Source organism: Barbatula barbatula, assembly GCF_947034865.1.
Source record: "Barbatula barbatula genome assembly, chromosome: 3".
Lineage (NCBI taxonomy): Eukaryota > Metazoa > Chordata > Actinopteri > Cypriniformes > Nemacheilidae > Barbatula > Barbatula barbatula.
In genome coordinates, this window is record NC_136764.1 from 13,276,905 (window position 1) to 13,300,316 (window position 23,412).

The 23,412-nt window shown below is 36.9% G+C and overlaps 1 protein-coding gene across 1 annotated transcript in view; it reads right to left on the bottom strand.

Annotated features, from left to right (window-relative positions):
- Nucleotides 1-4,746: 4,746 nt before the first annotated feature.
- bcl2b (BCL2 apoptosis regulator b) overlaps nucleotides 4,747-23,412 on the bottom strand; it is a 32,743-nt gene continuing 14,077 nt past the window's right edge. The window contains exon 2 of the mRNA XM_079452413.1: nucleotides 4,747-5,866. Coding sequence (XP_079308539.1) covers nucleotides 5,729-5,866 — 138 coding nt within the window. The 3' untranslated portion in view covers nucleotides 4,747-5,728. The remainder of the gene's footprint in view (nucleotides 5,867-23,412) is intronic.

Consider the following 23,412-nt stretch of genomic DNA (forward strand, 5'->3'; position numbering starts at 1 on the left):
TTATTATATTAAGTAGGGATTTTTATTTTAAGTGGTATGTTCATTAGATTCTCATTACTTTAATACATCGTTTTTGCAGTAAAAACTAATATTTTTCATGAGCGACTTTGATTTATTAAAAAGAAAGACATTACAACAAACGTACAAACACTTTTTTAGCATTATGGTAATGAGGGGAGGGTGGTGTTTTAATGAGCTACATCATCTTGATGCAAGATTTTTTGTGGCTTTCTTTAAATGTTTTGGGTAAAATAAAATCTGGACAGGTTTCAGGAGATTGCCTTTTTGTCTGATACTGTATCAACTGTGCCTTTACCCCTATAAGTTAGAAACCCCTTTAAGGAGAAATGAATGTATTACTAAAGCGAGTGTACACTGACTGTTGAGGGCTGTATTTTTACTGGAACAAAGAATGTGCTATGAAATGAGACTACATATAAATATATATACAGAGCTTTATTTTTCTATTTTGGTGTGAAAAATGGTGTGTGCTACCCATGGCATGCACTAAAGAGCATGAATGTCAAAGCTTGCAGTTGCCAATGGAAAATGCGCTTCTTTGCACCTCAGTATATATATGCTGGGCTACTGTAAATACAAGTGCTCCGACAACACATGCCATATACTGTTTCACATGTATGGGTTTAAAAAATGAATCATGTTTTTGATTGCATTCTTATTTTTTGATTCTACATCTGTTTTTCGTTGAACTATGGAATGTTTCAGTCCAGATTCAGAAAATGTACAGTTGTACCAACAGAAAATGACACATATTGTTTTCATTTTTTAAGTTGAGACGAAATAAATTGAAAATATGTTTGTCTGAATTGTGTTTTTGTGGGTATATTTATGAAGCACTGCAGTCATTCATTTTACTTCGTAATATCAAAATATGTAACTTCAGCAGATTTACTTAAATCATCACACGTGGGTACTATAGGGTGAAATACTACAGTACCATGTTTTACTTATACCTGCTATGTGGAAATTAGCTAATGCATTAACTAAAATTCATGAATTTAATTCCAATACTTGAAAGTGTTATCCATCTTATCATCAGTAGTTTCATATGTTTTAACACAAGCTGTCCACAGTGCGGCGCTGCCCTCAGCTTTATAACATGCTTGTGGCGTACCATTTGGAATATGGTGCAATCTCTCTGCATAAAGATGCATAATGATGTGTATTCATACATACGATTTATATCGATTGGCCCCTGCGATCACAAATTAAAATGCCTTGAATCATGTTTAAGGATCAGCTAAGGTTGCAAAACAACCCAGCTGCAAACGTCACTTAAACATTAAATTACTACAAATATTGATCGTTCACATAATCACAATTGTCGCTCCCATCAAGCTTCTCCAACCTCTGGCTGTGATGTTCTATTATTTTTCCAGTCATGTTGTGTCCATATGCAGGAAGGCAGAGCCAGTGGGATAGGTGCAGACGGGCAGAACACTGCTCAAAAGGGATGAACTCTCTCCTCAAGGGACCGTCTGTCTCACGCGCGTGCACGCTCTCAGTATACCGCATCATGCTTTTCACAGATTCGTCTGTGTGTGTGAAGAGCGAAATGAGGTGAATAAAAAGAAAAGTGTGTGTGTGTGCTCGCGAGAGAATGAGTGCAAAGTGGAAGGTTGCCCGGGGGAGTCATTTTTACACGTGTGGCATTTAGGGGTGAAGCATGAAGGGGCTTTGATGTCGAGGGAACAAATAATAACACGCACGTGCTTGTGGCGGTGGTACCTTGTGTTTGGTTTCCATCAGAATCACTCGAGAAGTTGGAGACCTCACACGTGAGTCCTTTATCTCTTGAAATATAGAATATATATATCCAGAAATATATGAATGAAATCAACACAAATCAGTCATTTCACTGACGCAAACGCGTCTTTAATTGAGTCTAATAGCTTATTTAAGCGGTGGCTCAACACTACACGACAGCACGGTGAACACAGTAACTGTGTGTGTGTGTGTGTGTGTGTGTGTGTGTGTGTGTGTGTGTGTGTGTGTGTGTGTGCGTGTGTGTGTGCGTGTGTGCGCGCGCACCTGTTCCTATGCCATACTTCTGTAGCAGCTTTCCCTAAATTGTGAAGGGTGTAACACTGCAAGACAGGATCATTCAGAAACAGGTGCTTTTGTGTATGTAGCCTTACATGTTCCCTAGTGAGTGTACATGAAACACCACCTAAGGTTATATACAGTTTAATGAAGGATGTATTCTTTTAGTTTACAAAGTTGTCCTGCTTCAAAGCACTATACTATTCCAAATGAAAGTCCATTTGTGACCCTGGATCACAAAACCAGTCTTAAGTAGCACGGAAACATTTTTAGTGAAAGCCAAAAATACATTGTGTGGGTCAAAATTATAGATTTTTCTTTTATGCCAAAAATAATTAGGATATTAAGTAAAGATCACGTTCCGTAAAGATAATTTGTAAATTTTCAACCCAAAATATATAAAAACTTTATTTTTGTGAGAGGATGGCCTGCTACAGTGCCTCGGATTAATAACTTCAAAGGCGATTTTCTCAATATTTAGATTTTTTGCACCCTTCCAGAGTTTTACACTCTTGTATCTCCTCCAGATATTGTCCCATTTTAACAAGCCATATATCAATAAAAAGCTTAACTATTCAGCTTTCTGTTGATGTAAAAATCTCAATTTCGAATAATTTACACGTAAGACTGGTTTTGTTGTCCAGGGTCACATTTATACAATTTATGTATATATATATATATATATATATATATATATATATATATATATATCACATAGCTTTACAAACTAAAAGACGTGAGAGTAAGACATGTATTTTCCCAAGTAAAAGTTTTCAACAAGCTGGTTTTAGTGAAAATAACCTTCAAGGAAGATCAAACCTGTCAAATTAAATGTTAATTTTAGACAAGGAATTATTACAAAATTAAACACATTCTCTAGAAATGAATCACTAATGGTGAAAATAACATGTGGTGAAAGCAAACAACAGGAAAGAGACTGTAAAGAGATTTGTGACGTCTTAATACACGTTCCTGGTTTTATTGTGCACTAGGATCCATTGAGAGGCTCCTGAAGGTGAACTTGACATTCGGCCTCTACGTCCTGGACAAAAGGTCTACTTAAAAGTACAGACAGTGTTTTAGGAAGGGACTTAGTCCTTCATAATCCAGTGCAAACTTGCATTCGGGTTTGTCTCAAAAAATCCTGGTATAAAACTCCAATTTTTCACAATCCAGTAATTTGCTAATGGATTAAATCATGTCCTGCCCTTCTAGTTTCTTGATATTGTTTCTGAAATATATTACAGAAGTTGTGAATATTGTTGTATGTTGAATTATGGAACAATTTTAAATGTGGTCTGTCGTACTACATTAACAGTGGAATTGACTAGATGAAGTATTAACATTCATTATATCACCAGACATCTATAGCAGACAAATACGATTAATATAATTTATAATCTTTATATCTTTAAGCAGCAGTAATTCAGCAAATTAGGATCTAATATTGCTCCAAATCCTTTAGAGAATTTAAGAACATTAAAATAAAAGTAATTAATTAAATGATCTTATAAAAGTAAAGTTTAATGATTTAAGGTACCTAAAATAAATAGCTATCTGTATTAAATACAAATGAGCACATTTAGCCTGTTAGTGAGTTAGAGAAAGTAATTGCTGTGAACTAGAGACAAACAGCATCAATTTATGACACTACTGTTACACACACTCTTAACCTCAGAAGCAAACTTGTTTTATATAATGCTTCTTTTGTGATAGCTATTGTTGCTTGTTGACCATGCAAATACATACAAACATGGCAGTTGACGTGTTCCACGTGTAGCCTGTAACAAGCAGGTTTATCGGTTTGCCGGACATGGTTGACCACCCACTGAATACTGTAGATTTAAGATGATATGTGATAAAAGGAGCATACATCCATAAAATGATCCAGAAAGAATTACAAGGAACATTGATTAGTTACCTACTGAAAGTCAAAGCAGTAACCATTTTCAAATGTTTGTTAGCACCCCATACAATGACAGTCTGTAGATGAGATTTTGTTGATGAAAACCGATGCTACATCAGTCCAAGCAAACATTTAGGAACTTCCAACTGTAAACACCAAATCCAGGAAACACAGAATGGATTTGTTTATACTGGATCCTAAACAGGATTCTTTATAAATAAAATAGTAATAGTTAATAAAAGAGTCAGGTCTTATATATGGACAACTGGAAAAATCTCATGAAGACATGTTCTGCTCACATTTCACACAAAAATAAAAAAATATAGATTTTTTTGTGTTACTATGAGACAAATGTAGAAAAAACAACATCACAATGCAAAACATCCTAAATTCTTCTATTCATTTTCTTCAAACAAAATATACTTTTTTCTTTATTTTGGATATGCGTACTACCTGAAATGTGACCAGGACACGGTTTATGAGATTTACTCTTTTTTTTTTTGGTCTCATATAAACAAGAATAGAGAAGGGTGTAGTTGAGTAAACCAACATGTTTGGCATGACATTCATTTTGAAGAAAGCTATGTTTGAAATCTGCTACGCTAAAACAATGTTTTATAAGAGGAAGCTTGAAAACATTATAGACGGTTTCATCAGACGCATATGCCTGGATAGAAGGAACCTCCGGTCTCTGTTTGTTTATCGGTCTGGCTAGTGTATTATAATATAACTATTTAGATTTACTGTGTATTAATATTTATTTATATTATTTTATTGTATAATAATTGTAATAGACAAATTACTTATTGAATTTTGTTGGATGTTGATTGTATTAAATAAATAATTCGTTTAATGGGTCACTTTACTTTGTCGCATTTAAAGAAAACGTATGGGATATTGACATCTAGCCGTTGAGCTTGGTAATCGCAGTGTCAATTCAAAATGTTGGAGAGGCAAGTAACGGTTCTTCTCGGTTTCTTTTGCTTGTTATCAGAAATTATCTATTGTTTGTGGATGTGTAGTGGAAGTTAAGTTCCATATAGAAACGCGAGCATACGCAGTAATGTTTGTTTGTTATGTTATGTTTTATGTTATGCTATGAAACGTCTATAAAGTAGGATTCACATAGTGGTCCCCGCCAAGGATCACTGATTGTTGAAGTTTTACCTCTTCTTCAATGAAAAGGTTACACATATACAACAATACATGCTGTTTATTTAATCTTCTTCGACTATCCGTCTCATCCTTATCACAGTCCCTTAAAGCTAAAGAGTGTCATTTCTTATTTTTAAAAAAAATTTTCATAGAAAGCAATTTGTAGGTTGACAGATGACCTGAGTATAAGGGCTTATTGGGATGTACGGATTTCATAGGAACTTCTTTAAAACCTTCCACTGTTATTCCATTGATTTTTAAGCCCCTTTATAAATATACAAGTACACCAATTCCTAATATGTGCTACTCTGTGAATTTGTTGTCTGAAAGACTGATATCTGAACTATTGATTCTGTCGCCCATGTCACTTTCACCTTATTTTCTTCTTCTATGCCCTTCAAGGCAGAACATTGAATTCGTGCTTTATTCTGTCTTTCTGTTTGAGAACTGAGAAGAAAGACTGTGAGTGTAGGACAGAAGCTTTGAAGAGGAGCAATCCTGGGACAGCGATGTCTTCTGGGATGGAGAAGAGGGTTGAGACAGTGAGGAGAGAGTTGGCTGGATGGAGAAACAGGGCAAGTGAGTAAGGAAAGAAAATGGTCCTCATTTCTGTGCAAGGTAGGCCCCTATGGTCAAGCCAACGGCCCCGAGAGCAGCCAGACCGAAGACCGTCACTATTGATGACCAGGAACTACGGAACACAGAATCCCTCTGTCGGCCATACAGCTCCACAAATGCCTCCTGAGAATATATATAGAGAGAGAGAGAGAGAGAGAGAGAGAGAGAGAGAGAGAGATTGGTTTCATTATAAGATCAAATTTAATTAAAGATAATTAGTGGAGCTTTCAAGCATCACTACTATTAATTATACTTAAAGTCAGTGATTCGAACACACTCCTTAACTTGTGCAGTTTGAGGATAATTGTGCTATTACCTTTCTAAGGGGCCGGACTAACACTTTTAAAGTGCACTATAAAACGGGTAAACAAAATCCCTTAGACTTTTAATTAGGGATTCAAAGGTAATAGAAGCTGACAAAAGTGTTCAAAGCAACAACCTAAAACACCCTGATGTTGTGATGACTATTGTATGGACATCTTCCAGAAAATGTTAATTTGGATTCAATAACTACCTACATTAGTTAATAATACCTAATTGTTCACATAACTGCCAAACGTGTACAATCTAAAACATTTCAACCAAAACAATACAGTTAATGTGACAATAGTAAAACCATTTGCTAAAACACAATTGTTTCAAAAACACTAAATGTTTCATTAAAATTTCTCGAATGTTGCTATGCTGTGACATGTGAGTTTAAACTGTATGCAAAGCTGTTGGGCCGCATTTCTAACGTTGTGTTTTACCTAGTGCCCACTAGTGGCAAGAATGTGGTGTGTGCCGCCTATTGAAGATGGAGAGCTCAACTCTAAGTGCTCTTAGCAAAGACTACCCCAGCTTGCACACAAACACACGGCTTTACTTTACTTCAGTCATCTTTACATACAAGTTATGCTAAAAAGTGTAAACATCACAAAGCAGAGAGGATGTCCTCTAAGGAAGTGACATCCGGAAATCTTTGTTTTTAATAGGATGTCCATGTCATATGTGTCAAAGAGGTCCAAGATCTCTGAAACAGGTATTTCATATCTGAGATTGTCACGTGATATCAAGCTTAATTTTGAATGTGACTGATCAAATATAATTGATAGTTCACCCAAAAATTTAAATTATTTACTCGCCCTCATGTCATTTCAAACCTGTATGACTTTCTCTCTTCTGCAGAACACAGAGGAAGTTGTTTGAAAGAATGTTTTCTGCAGAAGAAAAAAAATGTCATACATGTTTGAAATGTTAATGAAATCATTTTTATTATTCATCTAATCTAACATGCAGGAAGCACTTCCTCAAAATCTGATGCGTCACAGGGTGCAGTTCATTCCAAAATTCCACAAAACTATTTCCTCCCGTCCTCCCTTCTGTGTAATCTGTGAGAGTAACAGCACAGCTAATAGCCCCAGATAAAACATTTGAGTTGTTAAACCAAACCCCCAAGTGTAATTTCGATTAACCTCGTGATAAAGTTAGGCTGTTTTTGTGTCGTCCTCCCTCAGCCTGTTCTGCACTCCCACGATGAAACCGAAGCAGTGTGTGCTACCATTCGACCACCCATCATGCTTATTAGTACTTTATGAGCATGGGTAACACAAGCCGCCGTTGTTAAACTTCACACCAAAAACAATGGCAAACGATTTGCGGTAACAACAGCTTGTTCGAGTAAAAACCTTTTCATATGTACGCCCACACACAAATTCCAGTCTGAAACTTATTGTACAAAGTCCACAACCAAGAGGAAAGTCCCTTTGAGAGAATAGAAGGAAATGTTACAAAACCAAAACCTGAAAGCGGGAGAAAGAAATATTTTCCAATGTTTGTCTAAACATTGGTGGCGGTTCAATGTTAACAGGCCACACAATTCTGGAAGCTTGTTTTCATGTGATAGCAAGAGCTACACTGCCTGACAACTACATTCAACTGATCCAAGTTTTTTTAAGTACATATAAAAGTTTCCTTTTCCTTTACCAAACTTTTAAGTTGGAGGGTGTTAAGAATATGTTATAGAATATCACACTACCATATTACTTCATTTCTCAAGTAGCCTATATACGGAAGTATATACTGTTTGTAAGATTTAGGAAAATATGTGATTGTTGTCAGGTTTAATTGCTCGCTTAAACCCAGACAAACTGTTCTTTACATTTTTTACTACTGCACCGAGATGCGGCTTAGTGGTAAATTACTAGATGTCAAAATGTATCCCACAGTGCAATGTGCTACTTTCCATTTTTATTGACACATTGACGCGAACCAGCGTGATAAAGTGAAAACATGTCTGACATGTGCAAAATAAGTTAGACACATTTTTCACACAATTGCCTTTTGTATTTTTTAAGATACTACGTGGCAAGGCCGATTCTAGGGTGACTGCCGATCCAAGGCTTAGCCGATAGACATCCATAAATATGTCAGAATACACATTTAACATCTAAACACCTGAGCCTGCCGCCACCTGGTTTTTTCAAAGCGCTCGGGAGCTTGCGCTATTGTGGCATTGGACGTTTCTAAGCAACCATGAGTTGCGCTAGTTGTGAAGGTTCCAGCAAAGGATAGATAGATTTTCAGCACTGATGCTAGGAATAAAGAGGATGCCACACCACATGTGGTGTGTTGCTCTCTATTTGAGCGCTTGCAGTGCATCTACATTTAAAATAATGAACTTCTGTATACAAAAGACGCAAAATGTAAATGGACTCTATTCAGCTATTCAGGCTTTACTGAAATTAGCCCCGAACGCCGCCCATGCTACGTGGATTCGCTAAATTGAATAGAAACAGATACACAAATTGAAAGACAATAAGGTAATGTGACAAAGATTTTAACATGAAATGCTTTATAACTTGTAATGTTTTATAATAAATGTTCTGAAGATGTGTTTAACATAATATTTCTTAAATATATTATGCAGGATACACACAATATTCAGTTAGTCTGAACATAAACCACAGAACGTTGCAGAACTGAGCATTTCTAAACGATTTTCTTCTAAATCTGATCTTGACTGCATGAGGGTGTTGAAGCAAGAAAGCTAGCGTGGTGATCACGAGAGCTTCTGGTGATGCGAGACAGTCAGGTGGGAATCATGGGACACCACAAGCGTCACACTTTCTCTCATCGTTCTGTCAGCCCTTAACGCACTCATTTACACGCATGTGACCTCTTCTGGAATCTAGCGGATATTTTCCATTACCCTCATGTTGATAGATAAACTGATGATGATCACATGATTAGATATTCCAATGGCACTCCTTCAGTAATACCTTTACCCTAGTTATATACAGTAAGTATATACTACTACACTACTACAGAACACCTTCTTCCCTTAAATCGTTTATTTTCTCTTGAAAATTTTCGCTCAGTTAAATCAATACAATTTTAATCCATTTAAATGTTGATAGATATGGCTGCTGCCCTTCTGAAAGCTTGTCTCTCCATATTAAGTTATTTAAAAAAATTCAGATAAATCATTATTATTATTCATTCTTCATGTTTATCACTTAGTTTTGCAAACATGTAACCAATAAAAAGTATTAGAAAAGTGCTTCTCAACTTTGCCAAAAAGTATTCAATCATTTGAAAACTACAGCCATTTCCTGAAGAACAGCGAATTTGGACAGAAGCAATATGATCAGGACAAAGTTTTAAGAAATTGTTTTCTAATTCCCGGTAGTAAAAATACTTTAGGGTGCCTAATAAAAATAGGAATATCGTTTCTTATTTTCAACAAAAATACAACATAGCCAATCTTACTACAACAAAAAACATAATATAAACAAATATTTTACATTTCTATAATAATAATATTTGGTGTAAATCTGGTGACCCAACGTTATTTGTATTTTGTTTATTTAAAGGAAATAAGGTACAGTTTAAGGTTTGATATTTTAGTAATTTTATGTTGTACTTAAGAAGATTAAAGACATCTATATAAATGATGCAAATATAATTTTTTAGTTTAAATGAAAAATGTCTGATTTAAACTGAACTCCACATCTTTCACAAAGGTCCTTGTCTTAAACATCTCGCATACAGTAGTTCAAATGTAGGTTATCTTAACAAGGCCTTTTAGATTTTGGCTGTCCTCTAAAGTTCAATAAGGTAATGATTTTTAAATTGCTTTTTCCCCAAGCAATTGCACACGGGGCAGCATCCACTCAAATATGCTTTCTTCAGCAGAAGCATTGCTTCAGGTTAACAAAACTGCACAGAGCTTAGACTCCTGCTCTACATAACCTGACATTCACATCTCATTTCCATTACTACTATGTGAAATCTGGAACATTTGGCTGGAAATCTCCTACAGCCCATTTCTTGGGAGAACCACACTATTGAAAATTCCCTGAAGGCTCCCACAAGAAAGCATTAGGGGGTTATTGTGCTCGGTTGCCAGTTTTCCGTGGTAACAGCGTTCCACTATTTGTTTGACTTGTGCTTTACTTATACGAATGAGAACTGAGGAGATATGTGGGGCTACAGCTTGGTGTGGGCCTGTTTCCCTAGAGACAGTACTTCTCTTTCACCGTATCCGTTTAATTTAACTTTCTTCAAAATATCTTCTTTTGTGTTCAGTGGAAGAAAGTAATAAAAGTTTGAAATGACAAGAGTGTAAGTAAATGTTTACTGAATTAACATTTTTGGATGAACTTTACTTGTACTTCCTAAAATCGGTGTTGTATTGACATTTGTATTCAGAATCAAGATGTTTTACATGATATTACAGCAATTACATCTGTTCTTTAGTTAACAGAGGTAAACAAAGAAATGGATAAACACATGACTGCTTGAGCCTTACAGAGAGCAATATATACTATAGAATACTGTGTGTGTTTCATTACTTCATAATGAGGAACTCTGCGAACTTCTTATGACCCTTTTAGATTCAGGTTATGACTAGAATTTATCAATATTAGCACAGGGTCAAGAGTACATCTTAGAAAAAAACAAGAGCTGATAAATTCAAGTTAAATCTCACAGATAAAATGCCATGTTGAGGTGGAGATCAAATGTAAGAGGTTCACCATGTTCTGTAAAATCAACAAATGGTTTTTAAATAAACAATCCAAATAGACTCAACAGTACATTCCTCCAGACATAACACAGTTGACAAAACAGGTAGTGATAAGGTGTGGTCTAATCCTCAATCAGCTTTCCTTTACTTGCTATGGCGATGTATTATTTCAGTTTACAGAGGTGTGGCAAGAGATAAATCACATCTGTTGTGATTCCATGTTCATCAAGTTTTGTTCTAATAAGCAGTTGTGTGATAAAGCATTGCAGAACAAGAAAGAAAATAATGATACCTTCCCAGTTAACAAACATGACATGCTGTCTATTCATTCCGAACAGGAATGCAAAAAGAAAAAGCCTATAAAATAACAAATGTTTTTGCAGGATACACTCAGCATCAAACTTCATTTTTAAGATTCTTTGTGCTGCATCAGAAACACTCGAAAATTAATTGATTCAAATTTTCGGTCAATGTTTCTGCAATAATTTTTATTGAGTCCAGTGAGGACAGAACACTTTAAACATGTCGCATCGCACCTGGTTCGGCACGCTAAGCCATTGTTGAACTAGTTTTAACAAAGAGAGGGAAACAGCCACCTTGCTTCACATAATAAGGTCAGAAGCCAGTCTCAGGGGTGTTTGTCCATCGACCTGGTTGACTGCAAAAATGATGACAGAGGACTTAAATTCTGCACCCGTTTCCAGAAAAGCAGACATGTCAGCAGACTGAGTGAAAGACATTGAGCCTTTGGATAAACCCATAAGAGCAGCATAAGAAAAGCCGGTGGCTATTGATTCAACCCGACTTGCTGAGAGAGGAATGAGGGACAGACCTCCTGCCCTACAGTGTTAATTAAATGTGACATGCACACTACTGTAATCACAGCCATCACATGCACTCGCACGTAAGATTGAGAGGTCAAATAAAACAGAAGATCTTACATTTGCATGCTCATGTCATATTGACCAACGTTTAACCATTAATGGGAGGGGTAATGTACAATGCGTCCACCTTGACAATCTGGGATTCAAATGAATCATTAAATCTGATATGAATAAAAAAGACATTGCTAATCATCTGCTAAGATGACAAAGCAGGTCAATAATCAAATTTAAGATGCGAATTGTTATATCAAGGTATTTTCACAATCATATACATCACAATAATGTAAAATGTAGATTATGACTACATTTAGGTTATGATCACCACAGTAAAAAAGTGTCATTTCTGGCATTCCGGATTATCTGTATTGTACAATGAAGCAGGACTTTATATAACCCCTAAACTCCAATTAAAGGGAACCTCCACCCGAAAATGAAAATTCTGCTAATAATTCTGGGGAAAACTGGAGGTCCTAGGGATGTTAAACTACTTGAGGGTGAGTTATTAATTCAGGATTTTCATTTTTGGGTGGATATTCCCTTTAAATTGAATGAAAAAAAAGAGTAAAAAATTGCAAAATATTAAAACACACCAAACATAAAATTGCAATATTATCGTACAACCCAGATACTCATATAAAACAGCATTTCTGTATTCCAGTCTCCGCTGATTCCCAACCCTGGTGTATTACAGTATTGTGTTATCATATTTCATATCTGTGTGCACTGTGCTACCTGCATCCAATGTCATTTCATTGTATATTCCACCGGCTGGCAGTTTTCCAGAAGAACAGCATTTAGTATTCATGGGAAAACACCTGAGGCACCTGAGCCGAAGCTGACTTGGCAGAAGAGATCTATCTACTTCTGTCTCTGAAATTATCTGCAATTGGACCTGTTCCACCACATAAATATTTAAATATGCGTCAATGTTAGTGTGTGCATACACATGGGATGTCTCATGGGGCGTTCTTGCTTCACAGAGACCAAGAAATGTGATTTCGAATAAATTGTGGGAAAAAGCTTTGTGACGGAACGTTTCACAAGAGCTTTTTCTCATCCAAAATTTGGGAGCTGATGATAGAGTGGCTACGTTTTCATTATAGATGGGAAGCAAGCTAGCAAGGAAAAGAGACAATAGACAACAAACAATTGACACCAGAGCTAGGTACGGTTATAACTGAATATCATCTCCTGTCTTCTGTCAATTAATTTTAAACACTAGTCTTTGTCTTTATTAAAAAACATGTAAAATAACACTATTAAAAATACTGTACAGTCTCATGCAAAGGATGCGGGAACTGGAATCTTCTGCCCAGTTTCAACAATTCTATGTTAAAGGTCCAATGTGTTTTTTTTTTTATTTAGTCATTTAGCAGACGCTTTTATCCAAAGCGACTTACAGATGAGGAAACATTGGAAGCAATTATAACAACATAGGCAACAAAATACATAAGCGCGTCAAAACTAGTCCATTAAAGCCTAGCACAGTATACAAACCTAAGAATAGTGAGGTTAGTCATTTTTTTTTTTAGAAGGAGAGGGAAAAGAATTAGGATATATCAATCAGAGACGTGTTGACGGAAGAGATGCGTTCTTAGGCGTTTTTTAAAGATGGCAACCGAGTCTGCTGATCTTGTAGAAGCAGGTAGATCATTCCACCAATGTGGAACAGATCCAGAGAAGGTACGGGAGAGTGGCTTTATGTTTTTATTACCTTATAGTGAGCTATTTCTATCTACATACACCGCGGGTATACACTGGACACAAACACAAATTATTAATGTAGTCTTAACTTGAATGGATTAAGTTTAATAGTTTAAATAACTTTAAACTCGGTAAATTGAACAAGGAGCATTTTATACTGCAGAACTGTATATAGGGAATAGTAAATGAGTAAACAAGGGTGTCACACAGCAAAGGTCTTAAGAAATACTAGAAGGTAAATTAAATTGAGATTAAGCTCTGCAGGAAAATGAACCTCGAGGGCCACAGTGGAGAACCTCTGCTTTAAAGGCTGAAAGGTAATAATCTGCCAATAAAACGCTGTTCAATGGTAACCAGACTAAAGCTTGCACGCATGGCCACATGGCTGGCGCGACACTGTTTTGTCCACCTGGGACCAATACTGGAGGGGAGGCTGGTTGAGATAATTGCTGACACTGCCTGGAGTCAAAATCATCAGGCCATCTTCTCGGCACAGCTAAAAAATCAGATAACAATAGCAATAGCACACAAACGAATACGGCCAAGCCATGTCAATCCTGCACCATTCACTGACAACCTTACATTTGTATTTACACAACTCGCACACGTACCACGGCAACATCCATTTTGAATACTTGGAAAAGGCAGAGGAAATGCACAAACACAAGAGCTGACATTGTGAAATTAGCTCTCAACCGCACCGCCTTGAACACTGATGAGGTTAATGCATTGTTAGCGGTGGTGCTGCCCTTTCCTCGAGGCAGAGAGGAAGAAAGCAGCCCCCCGCTATAAATAAACAGGCCAGGCCTACCAAGTAATCTAATAAAACTGTTCTTATTGTATCTGCCAAGAGCCAGCATGTCCAAAAGGACAGGGATGGTGCGTGCGGAGGGTGTGGACAATGGCAAAGGAGCGCTGAGTCATCACCTGGTGTGAGGGCATATGGAGGGTTTAGCGGCCAGACGGAGGTGGATGCCCATTCCACACTATCCTCTCTAAACAGATGCTCAGCAAAAATCATTAAGCCAAAGCCTTAATTCTACAGCTTTTTCAAGTAACACACAGAGACTTAATATCCTTCATTACTGACCAATCCAACTTAAAATAACATAATTATCAACTTGCCCGATAATGTTTACACAATCTATGTGGAAAGAAACTGTCGCTATCCACCCAAAAAGTAAGAGCTAATTTGAACCTTGGTCAAGTCGAGGGTTTTTCATACTGTAGGCCTGAGGCACAACTGGAAACTGCTGAACCTAAATGTATGCCTTGTGTAGATCTAGGTTTGACTGATCCTTTTCAAAAGACATGCAATCTACTTTTGCTCTCTTGCACCACTTCTCATGGTCTGTTGTTGATTTAAGTTGCTGGTTACTGATCTCTCCCAAGTCCTTTTCCCACAATGGATTAATAGTGCTTTGAGGTAGTTGCTAGCTGGATCAAAGTAAAAGAAAATATATAATATTTGACAATTTCGATTTTATATATACTTAATATATATATTTAATCTGTTTAGGTTTTTCCAAAAACACACGTGAGACTTGAAAGGAACATTGTGCAGTTAAGTACTGATGTAAATGCAACTGGTAAGTGAACGGATGTTGATGTTGCTGAAGAAAACAGCCTTTGGTGGTATTCACAACCATAATAAAATCATTGATTATTTGTAAACACACTGTGAATGGAAACAACATAACACAGTATGAACCATCAGTGGTGAGGGAAGAGGAACAATCTAATCAGGCTCAGACTTGGACTTGAATTAGGGATAGTTCACAAAAATAAAATTCTGTCATCATTTATTCACCCTCAAGTCATGCAAAACCTGAATATGACTCTTCTGTGGAGCACAAAAGAAGATATTTTGAGAAATGTCTTGGGGGTTTCGTGTCCATAAAATGGGAATCAATGGAGTCTAATGTGGTTGGTTACAAACATTCTATAAAATATATTTTGTGTTTTGCCCAAGAAAGCCATACAGGTTTGTAATGGAATGTAAAGGATGAAATACTTTTTTTGGGTGAAATATCCCTTTAAATCCTTCTTTCACACTGGGCCTTTACCTTCTAACAGCAACTTTAAAGAGGGGGGGTTCACTAACATGCCTGAATGCTTCCTGAAGAGAGATTAACTCTGATACTGACACATTGAGCGTGGGAACCATAACTTACTACTTGGCCCTGCTGAGGAACTAATATGTCCAATGGAGCTGAAATGAAACCACCGTAATACAGCAATGTCTTATGCTGGGGCCACACCAAAATGTTTGTTAAAATCTTATAAGAGTTTTAAATGGTGAGAGACCATAAACACGAGGAGAAAAAATCCTAGATTTAATAATTTTGCTCCTATAATGTGTGGTGCGCCGTGATGTGATGAAGACAGGACACCACACACCAACACATTTTCAAACAGAGTCCTGACTGTGAACACAGGAAATCTCGCAAATTCTCTCGAGATTTCAGAATAAGTTATTTATTATTTCACTGTAAGCTTTGTTTATTATATATCTGTTCAATATAAACAAATGTGAACCTTTTATGGTGGCACAGCATTAGATATAATTTTATTGCAAATTAAAATATTGTGGTATTTATGTCTTCACAGTAATTAAAAAAATATATTAAAACAGTTTTGTAAAAAATAGCTGTTGACATTGTCACCCGAAAGAGTCTACTGACTCCACTAGCTCCACTGGACCTCTTTTTTCTCTTCCACCTTAAAGCATCCCCACACTCGGACTCCAACCACTACCGTCACTTACACATAGCCTGGTTTTTATTGAAATTATTCGTAATTGCGATGATAGTGTTTGTAATGCTTTTGACAGAAAATTGACCGAATAAAGAAAAGGGTTGGTTGATGTGATAACTATGTTTGTTATACTTCTGTCAGCTTGCTTTCTGATTGGGTAATGTTTTGTTCCACATGACAATCAACAGAGTTCTTGTGTGTTTGTCCTCGGGGTTTCCCCCACACATCAGGATTTCTGATCCTAAATATTCAACATGTAAATATTTAAGATTTGCGATCGGGGCGGCTCTGATGTTCTTCCGATCAGGTTAATTCACTTGTAACACATATCACACCATCTGATGAGATTATCTTTAGAGCCGTTTAAGATCATCTGGACTTTACCTAGGACTGTCGGAAGGGGAGAAATCAGCCCGATTAGTTTGTTTTGTTGTGGCCCCAGCATTAGTTAACCATAGTTACTAATCATAATCCAGAAAAAGTCCAACCTTTATCACGGTGAACATACTATATGTACATTTTTGGAGTTGCCAGGCACTCTTACACAAAGCATTTTACAGTGAAGTCAAGCTACACATTTCATCAGTAGGCGTTTTTGCTGAAAATCAAACCGTCTTCCTGGTCAAATTCTCAACCATTTAACTATATTGTAAGAATAATTTATTTATATAGATATAGAATGATCTCTGCTTGCCCAAAATTAATTAATAAATGTAGTTAAACAACCCTTTGTACGAATAAAGTCAGATGGAATTTTGAGAACCTAGAAACATTTTGCAAACCTAGAAATGAAGTTGTAACTTAGCGTGATATATATATATATATATATATATATATATATATATGATTCCGACAGTAACAAAGCCTTCAGATTCAGTCATCCAGTAAATTCCCATCAAAATTAGGTATGCCGTGGAATCTGTAGAGCAGCTTACTTTTCCATGGTGATGCTGGCAATGGTCAAATAAAGATGCCAAGCCTGTAACCGGGTAAATGTTCATTGCAAAGCCAAACGCCTGGTTGCCAAGACGATGATAGCGAGATGACAACTGAGTGAGGCTTCTTGCAGTCCAAAGTGCAAGGGTCTAGTGATCCGTGCTTTGCTGGGGAATACCAAAGTGACTCTGTCACCGGGGTTGGTTCACTCAGATGTAAATATTCTAAAATGTATTAAAATACAAAGGCATAAAAGCTAAAGGATCTGTTTGTTTTGGAGAGGAAGTTGTGTATAGCAATAAACATTTCCACACATTCCAGTAACAAGTTACAATGACAATTTTGGGTTTGGTTACATGGGGGGTAATGTGATTCTGTAAAATTCTTGTGAGTTTTGAATTGTATGAAGTTTCATCTAAAGTTGCTATACTTTTTTGCATTCTTTAGGGCAATAATATGTGATCATGTAATTTGACATTTGAGTTCTAAATTAATATTGAAAACTCAAACTGGACATGAATGAATCTCATTCATATCAAGTCTTCTCATCTTTGTTGTTTGAGTAATTGATATAAGTGATGCCAAACAATAACGAACAATGCATGGCATTAAAGGGAAAAATAATGACCCCGTAATCTAGTCTCTTCTTTCATGATAAACCTCTCAAGCTCAACCCTGTAATGAAGTTCTGACAGCTTTGGCAACAGATTTTCAATGGTTATTGACTAAAATCCTTCCTCCATTAACTACATTAATGCATAAAATGAACCACAGATTATGGTCTGAAAACATTTTTAATTGTTAAAATACTTAATCCACATTTTGCATACCCATGCACGCATGCACTCACTTACAAAGCTTTCAATCTGATGACGCCGCCAGGCTCACGCTTCAAGTGAAACTAATCCCTCTTTTACACCACGGACAATAAACAGCTTTGTAAACTGTATTGACTGAATCACTGTATATACGTATAACGCAGATACTCAGTACGTTTTAAACTATTGATTATTCATTCAGAGCTTCACATTTTATTTCTTAATATGAAAAAATAACCAAAACTCATAGCTGGCTACGGCCATGCACTTACGGTCAAATCAACAAACCTATTGCTGCAGTCCTTGAAAGCTAATTTCTCCCTATTTTTTTATTTTTTATTATTATTTAGTCGTCACCCTTTATATTTGTCCCTGGCTTTTCCCAATATCTAACCAATAAATAAATCAATAAAAAATGCTTGTTTACTTCGACAACACAGTATTTAATCATCTAAAAAGTACAGTGTTTTTACATTTCCTGAAAAACAGAGAATTTGGACATCTGGGGTTTCAGAAGGACAGCGATGACATTCACTTCGTGATCTTGTTCATTGCATCATGAGTTTCATGAGATTAGATCTTTACATCAGTCATGAACTCATGAGTCATGAAGCAGAAACACTACAACATTCCCTCTAAAGTTGGCTCAAAAAGTCAAACATTGGATATCATCTGGTGCCACCAGTCCCAGAAATTACATCATATTATGCCATCCCATTCCAGTATACAGTGGAAACCACGACAATATTGTCAACACTCTAATAGGTAGGTTATCATATCAATATACCACAGTTTTGTCTCTATTTGGTTTCTACTGGGATATGACAGCTATTCAACAATAAATCTTGGCCCATGAGTTAACTATAAAAACATTTTTCTGTAATATTGTACAAACTAGTATTCTTAGGATATACATACCCATCCACAAAGGGTCAGTTGGTGCCACCTTTAATAATCACATTAAATGCAGGTTTTATTTATTGCTATTATTGTTTTTTCCATCAAGGTATATACTAAATGAGATGTGTATGCAAGGTCATAAGAATTTACACATGACTTAAATGTACATTGCATTCGTCACTGATGGTAAAGGGCAGATAAGTAAAGTAAGAATGAGTTCAATGACCTCACCAGCACCCAGCTGATTCCAGCCCAGAGCACTTCAGAAAAATGTCAGGAATGCAGTGGTGCGTAGAAACAAACAATTGCACTTTGTTCCCTGCTGGTACGAAAGGCGTTCGTTCGGCCCACACAGAAAGATTTCTCTAGCCATCCTCAAAGAAAGCTCTCTGCCTGGTGAGATAAGGTGTATATCTCCACTCATGGCATTATTAAGCAGTACAAATATGTGCTTGGTACATACCAACACTTACATTACTCGACTTTAGGCTGAAACAGTAAATTCGAACTTTGAACTCATAAGTGAGATTTAGCTTTGGGAATTGAAGCTCTTTTTTATGGCCTGTTCAATGCGACCCCCTGAAAAGCTACAATACAGCGAGGGAAATAATTATTTTATCCCCTGCTGATTTTGTCAATTTTCCTGCTTGCCAAGATTTGTTGTCGAATAGCTGTCATATCCCAGTAGAAACCAAATAGAGACACAACTGTGGTATATTGATATGATAACCTACCTATTAGAGTGTTGACAATATTGTCGTGGTTTCCACTCTATACTGGAATGGGTTGGCATAATATGATGTCATTTCTGGGACTGGTGGCACCAGATGATATCCAATGTTTGACTTTTTGAATGAAGGGTCTATAATTTTTATGGTAGGTTTATTTTAACTGATAGAAAAAATGAGAAAGAAAGTTATATAAAAGGTTATAAATTGATTTGCATTTCATTAAGTGAAACAAGTATTTGATCCCCTATCAAGCTGCAAGAATTCTGGCTCCACAGATTGGTTATGTGATTATATTGACCATAGATTAGTAATGTCACTTTAAGAAAGTACTCCTAAGCTTGATATGTATATAAAAGATGCCTGCCAACAGAATCTGTATCTTTCATTTCAACCTCTCCAAGACCAAATACATTCCACAGGATGTTAGGGACAAGATTGTAGACCTGCAGAAACCTTGAATAGGCTACAAACAGAAGCTTGGTTAGAAGACAACTGTTGGTGCGATTATTTATTATTATTTGGTCTGGAGATCTCTGCAAGATTTCCCCAATGGGGTAAATATGATCATGGGAAAGGTTAAAGATCAGTCCAGAACTACACAGAAGAAGCTTGCTAATGAGTTCAAGACAGTTGTGACCACATTTAGCAAGCAAGCCATTGGTAACACGCTCTGCCACAATAGTTTAAAATCTTGAAGCACCCGCAAGGTCCTCCTGCTCAAGAAGGCCCGCCAGGCTTTTCTGAAGTATGACAATGAACATCAAAATGATTCAGGCTTTGGAGAAAGTGCTGTGGTCAAACGGGAAGTAAATTGACTCCGGGTTTTTGGAGGGAGAGAAATGCTGACTTTGACCCCAATAACACAATCCCTACAGAGAAACACAGTGTTGGAAACATTATGGTTTAGGGCTTTTTCTCTACTCGGGTACAGGATGACTTCACAGCATTAAGGGGCTGAAAGACGGGCCCAGGTACCGTAAAATATTGGGCAAGAACCTCCTCTTACAAAAATTCAAAATCAGAACGGGATCAAATAACTATTTCCCCCACTGCAGCAAAAATTCGAACTGAGATTTTTTTATTTATTTAACAATTCAGACAGGAAAGAATGAAGAACTTGCAGCAAGCTCTACTGAGATTTGAGTTAAACTATATACGCTGACTATTTAAAGAAATAGTTCACCCCATGTCATTCAAATCCTGTATATGACTCTCTCTTCTGTGGAACACGAAAGATGATATTTTGAAAATGTCTAAGTGCCTTTATGCCCACAATGGAAGTCAATGGGGTCCAATGTTGTTTGGTTACCAGTGTTCTTCAAAATGTCTTTTGCGTGCTGCAGATAAAAGTCATGCGGGTTAAGAATAACACGAGGATTAACAAATCATGAAATAATTTTCATTTTTGGTTGAACAACCGCTTAAAGGCAATAATGTTTAGGTATACTCAATTGTATATGTCACGTGGGAAGAATTCCGATAGACGGGGACACAACGGAATTCCAGGGAAGAGCGTTTAACGAGATACAACAGAAGTGAAAACAAGGGGCTAGAAAAACAGGTAAGCCAAACTGGCGTCTAAACAGGTAAGCGTTCCTCAGCTGTCTACTACCGACAAGAATTAAACAACAATACTCCGCAAAAGAAAAAGCAGGAGAGGAAACTTAAAAAGTCCAAACAAATGACATGCAGGTGCGGGGTAGTCAAAGATGTTGGGAAATGCAAGGGATTCTGGGAAATGGAGTTTGTGATTAAAAGTATGGTGAAAGTGAACAGTTGAAGCGATGAGGGAGCATGGCTGATGGAGGAGCTGAGATTGTTACAATAATTTTGCAAGATCAGGTCTTGCACCACCCTAATACTGTTACAATCAATCAATACATATCAATTTCAAGATTGTTTGAAATGTTAGACAGTAAAAAACCTTGAGGCTGAAGTGTTTCAGAGGGTCTTAAAACATGCCAACCAGGCCGACTTGCCCAGCATGCACTGGGAATTGAACTCAACAGTTGATGGCTTGACAGTTAATTTAGCTACAGCATCAAACACTGAACATCACAAGAATTTGGTACAGTTACAGAAGCTCAAAAACACTGAAGTTAAGAGAAACCATGATGCTTTAAAAGTCTCTCAGCATAGTCTGCCACTCCCCGGGTTTCTATCCGTCTAATGTGGTCTGGCAACTGTTTGTAAAAATTCTTTTGTCTGACTTTTATTAAATGGGGGGTTTGTAGTTTGATGAAGGTTCCCCACTTGAACCACCGCCTCCCCAATGCCTCTTAACATCACCTCCAGATCAAAGAGCGCTAATCGCCGCTACGGCTGCGGTTCACCTTATTCGTTTTTGCCATCCTGACCACAAACTTTTTTTGTGATGGTGAATGTGTGTGCAGTGTTCCCATTAAATCAGGAATAGCGGGTAAGTCATATAAAAAGGGTGTTGTTATATAAAAAAAACTTTATTGACCTCAACCAAAACTCAATCAACATACATCAGTGATATTTACACAGAAACCATGTCTAGACATTGCAATCCCTATTGAGTGCATCTAAAATACTAAGGCTCCAGTAGAAGAATATATTCCATCACTGCAAACTGTCTACTGAAACACACAGCCTGAAACTTGCCATTTAAAGAACTTCTCCCTGTGTTGAGGTCATAAATAATTAACATGAGCACTGGTCAACCTACCCTCTCCTTAAATTCCGCCAAAACGAATCTCGGGCCTCAGAGATCAACCAGGCGGCATCACCTTCAATCACAGCACATCAGCATGATCTAAACGGTTCCTTTATTCATTTATAAAGTTAGTTCCAAATTACTAACGCACAAGCTACAACAAAGTTAGCTTATTAACCCCTGATTCTCTTCACGTGAGCGTCCTCTCTCATCAGCTACAAAACATTTTGTCAAGGGTTGCAGATACTGTGGATGTGTCTGGAAGAGTGATGGAAATTAGAATTGAGGGCCCGCTGGCATGATATGGAAATTATCCCAGCAAGCTTTTATCAACTCGATGTCACACGGAAAACATTTGTCACCACTTCAAAACCAATCTGACGTTTTCAAATAGAGGGGTTGGGAAATGTCAAGAGCTAAAGAAGGTTAGGCTCATTCTGTAAGCTTTATGAATCTTCACAAAGACAGGCATACAGAGAACATCTCTATTGACAGTGTTTGTACCGCATTATTGTTTTTGACATGTGTCAAGCTTCTGTGTATTTTTTAAAACAGTCAAAAACCATTATTTTACAGAATATTTCTGGCGCCCCAGCTCACAATGATCGAAAGATCATCATTCATTTCACACGGCATGTCAATCTGGCATTCACCAGAAGTTCATTCTGGGCATTGACTATTCTGCTGTTCTATGGTCTGGTCATGTCTCATTGCTGGATGGGAATAGGCAGCTTGAAATTCATGAGATTTTGAAGCATTTATAACTAGATATTCTCATATTTCAATGAGAAAAGATTAGAAAGTTAGCAACATAAATATTAGCCACAGAAGGCACACCCAGGACGTACATTGTCTTTTCTTTCTGTAATGTCTTTGAATTCAAATTCACCTGTTTCTAAGAAGAGTATAAAAATAAACCATTGGCGGATTCATGTATCTCCAAACAATGATTCAGATTGGTTCTGAAACAAGTGAGTACCAATGAGATTTTACCTTGAGATACATGAAGCCAGCATGCCACCATTACGTTTGTAGTTTTATCTCTATAAATGTCTATAAAAGTCTAAGGCAATATATCCTAGCAAAATAAACTACATTTTCGAAATACGAAAAATGTATTCGTATTTCGCTTCAGAAGATATTTTTCAAACATGTCCATCTAGCACCTATTAACATAGAAAAACAATGGAAAAGTGGCGCAGTAGAATGAGAAAAAAAATTCTTTGTGAACGCCCCTGAGTGGGCGGTTCT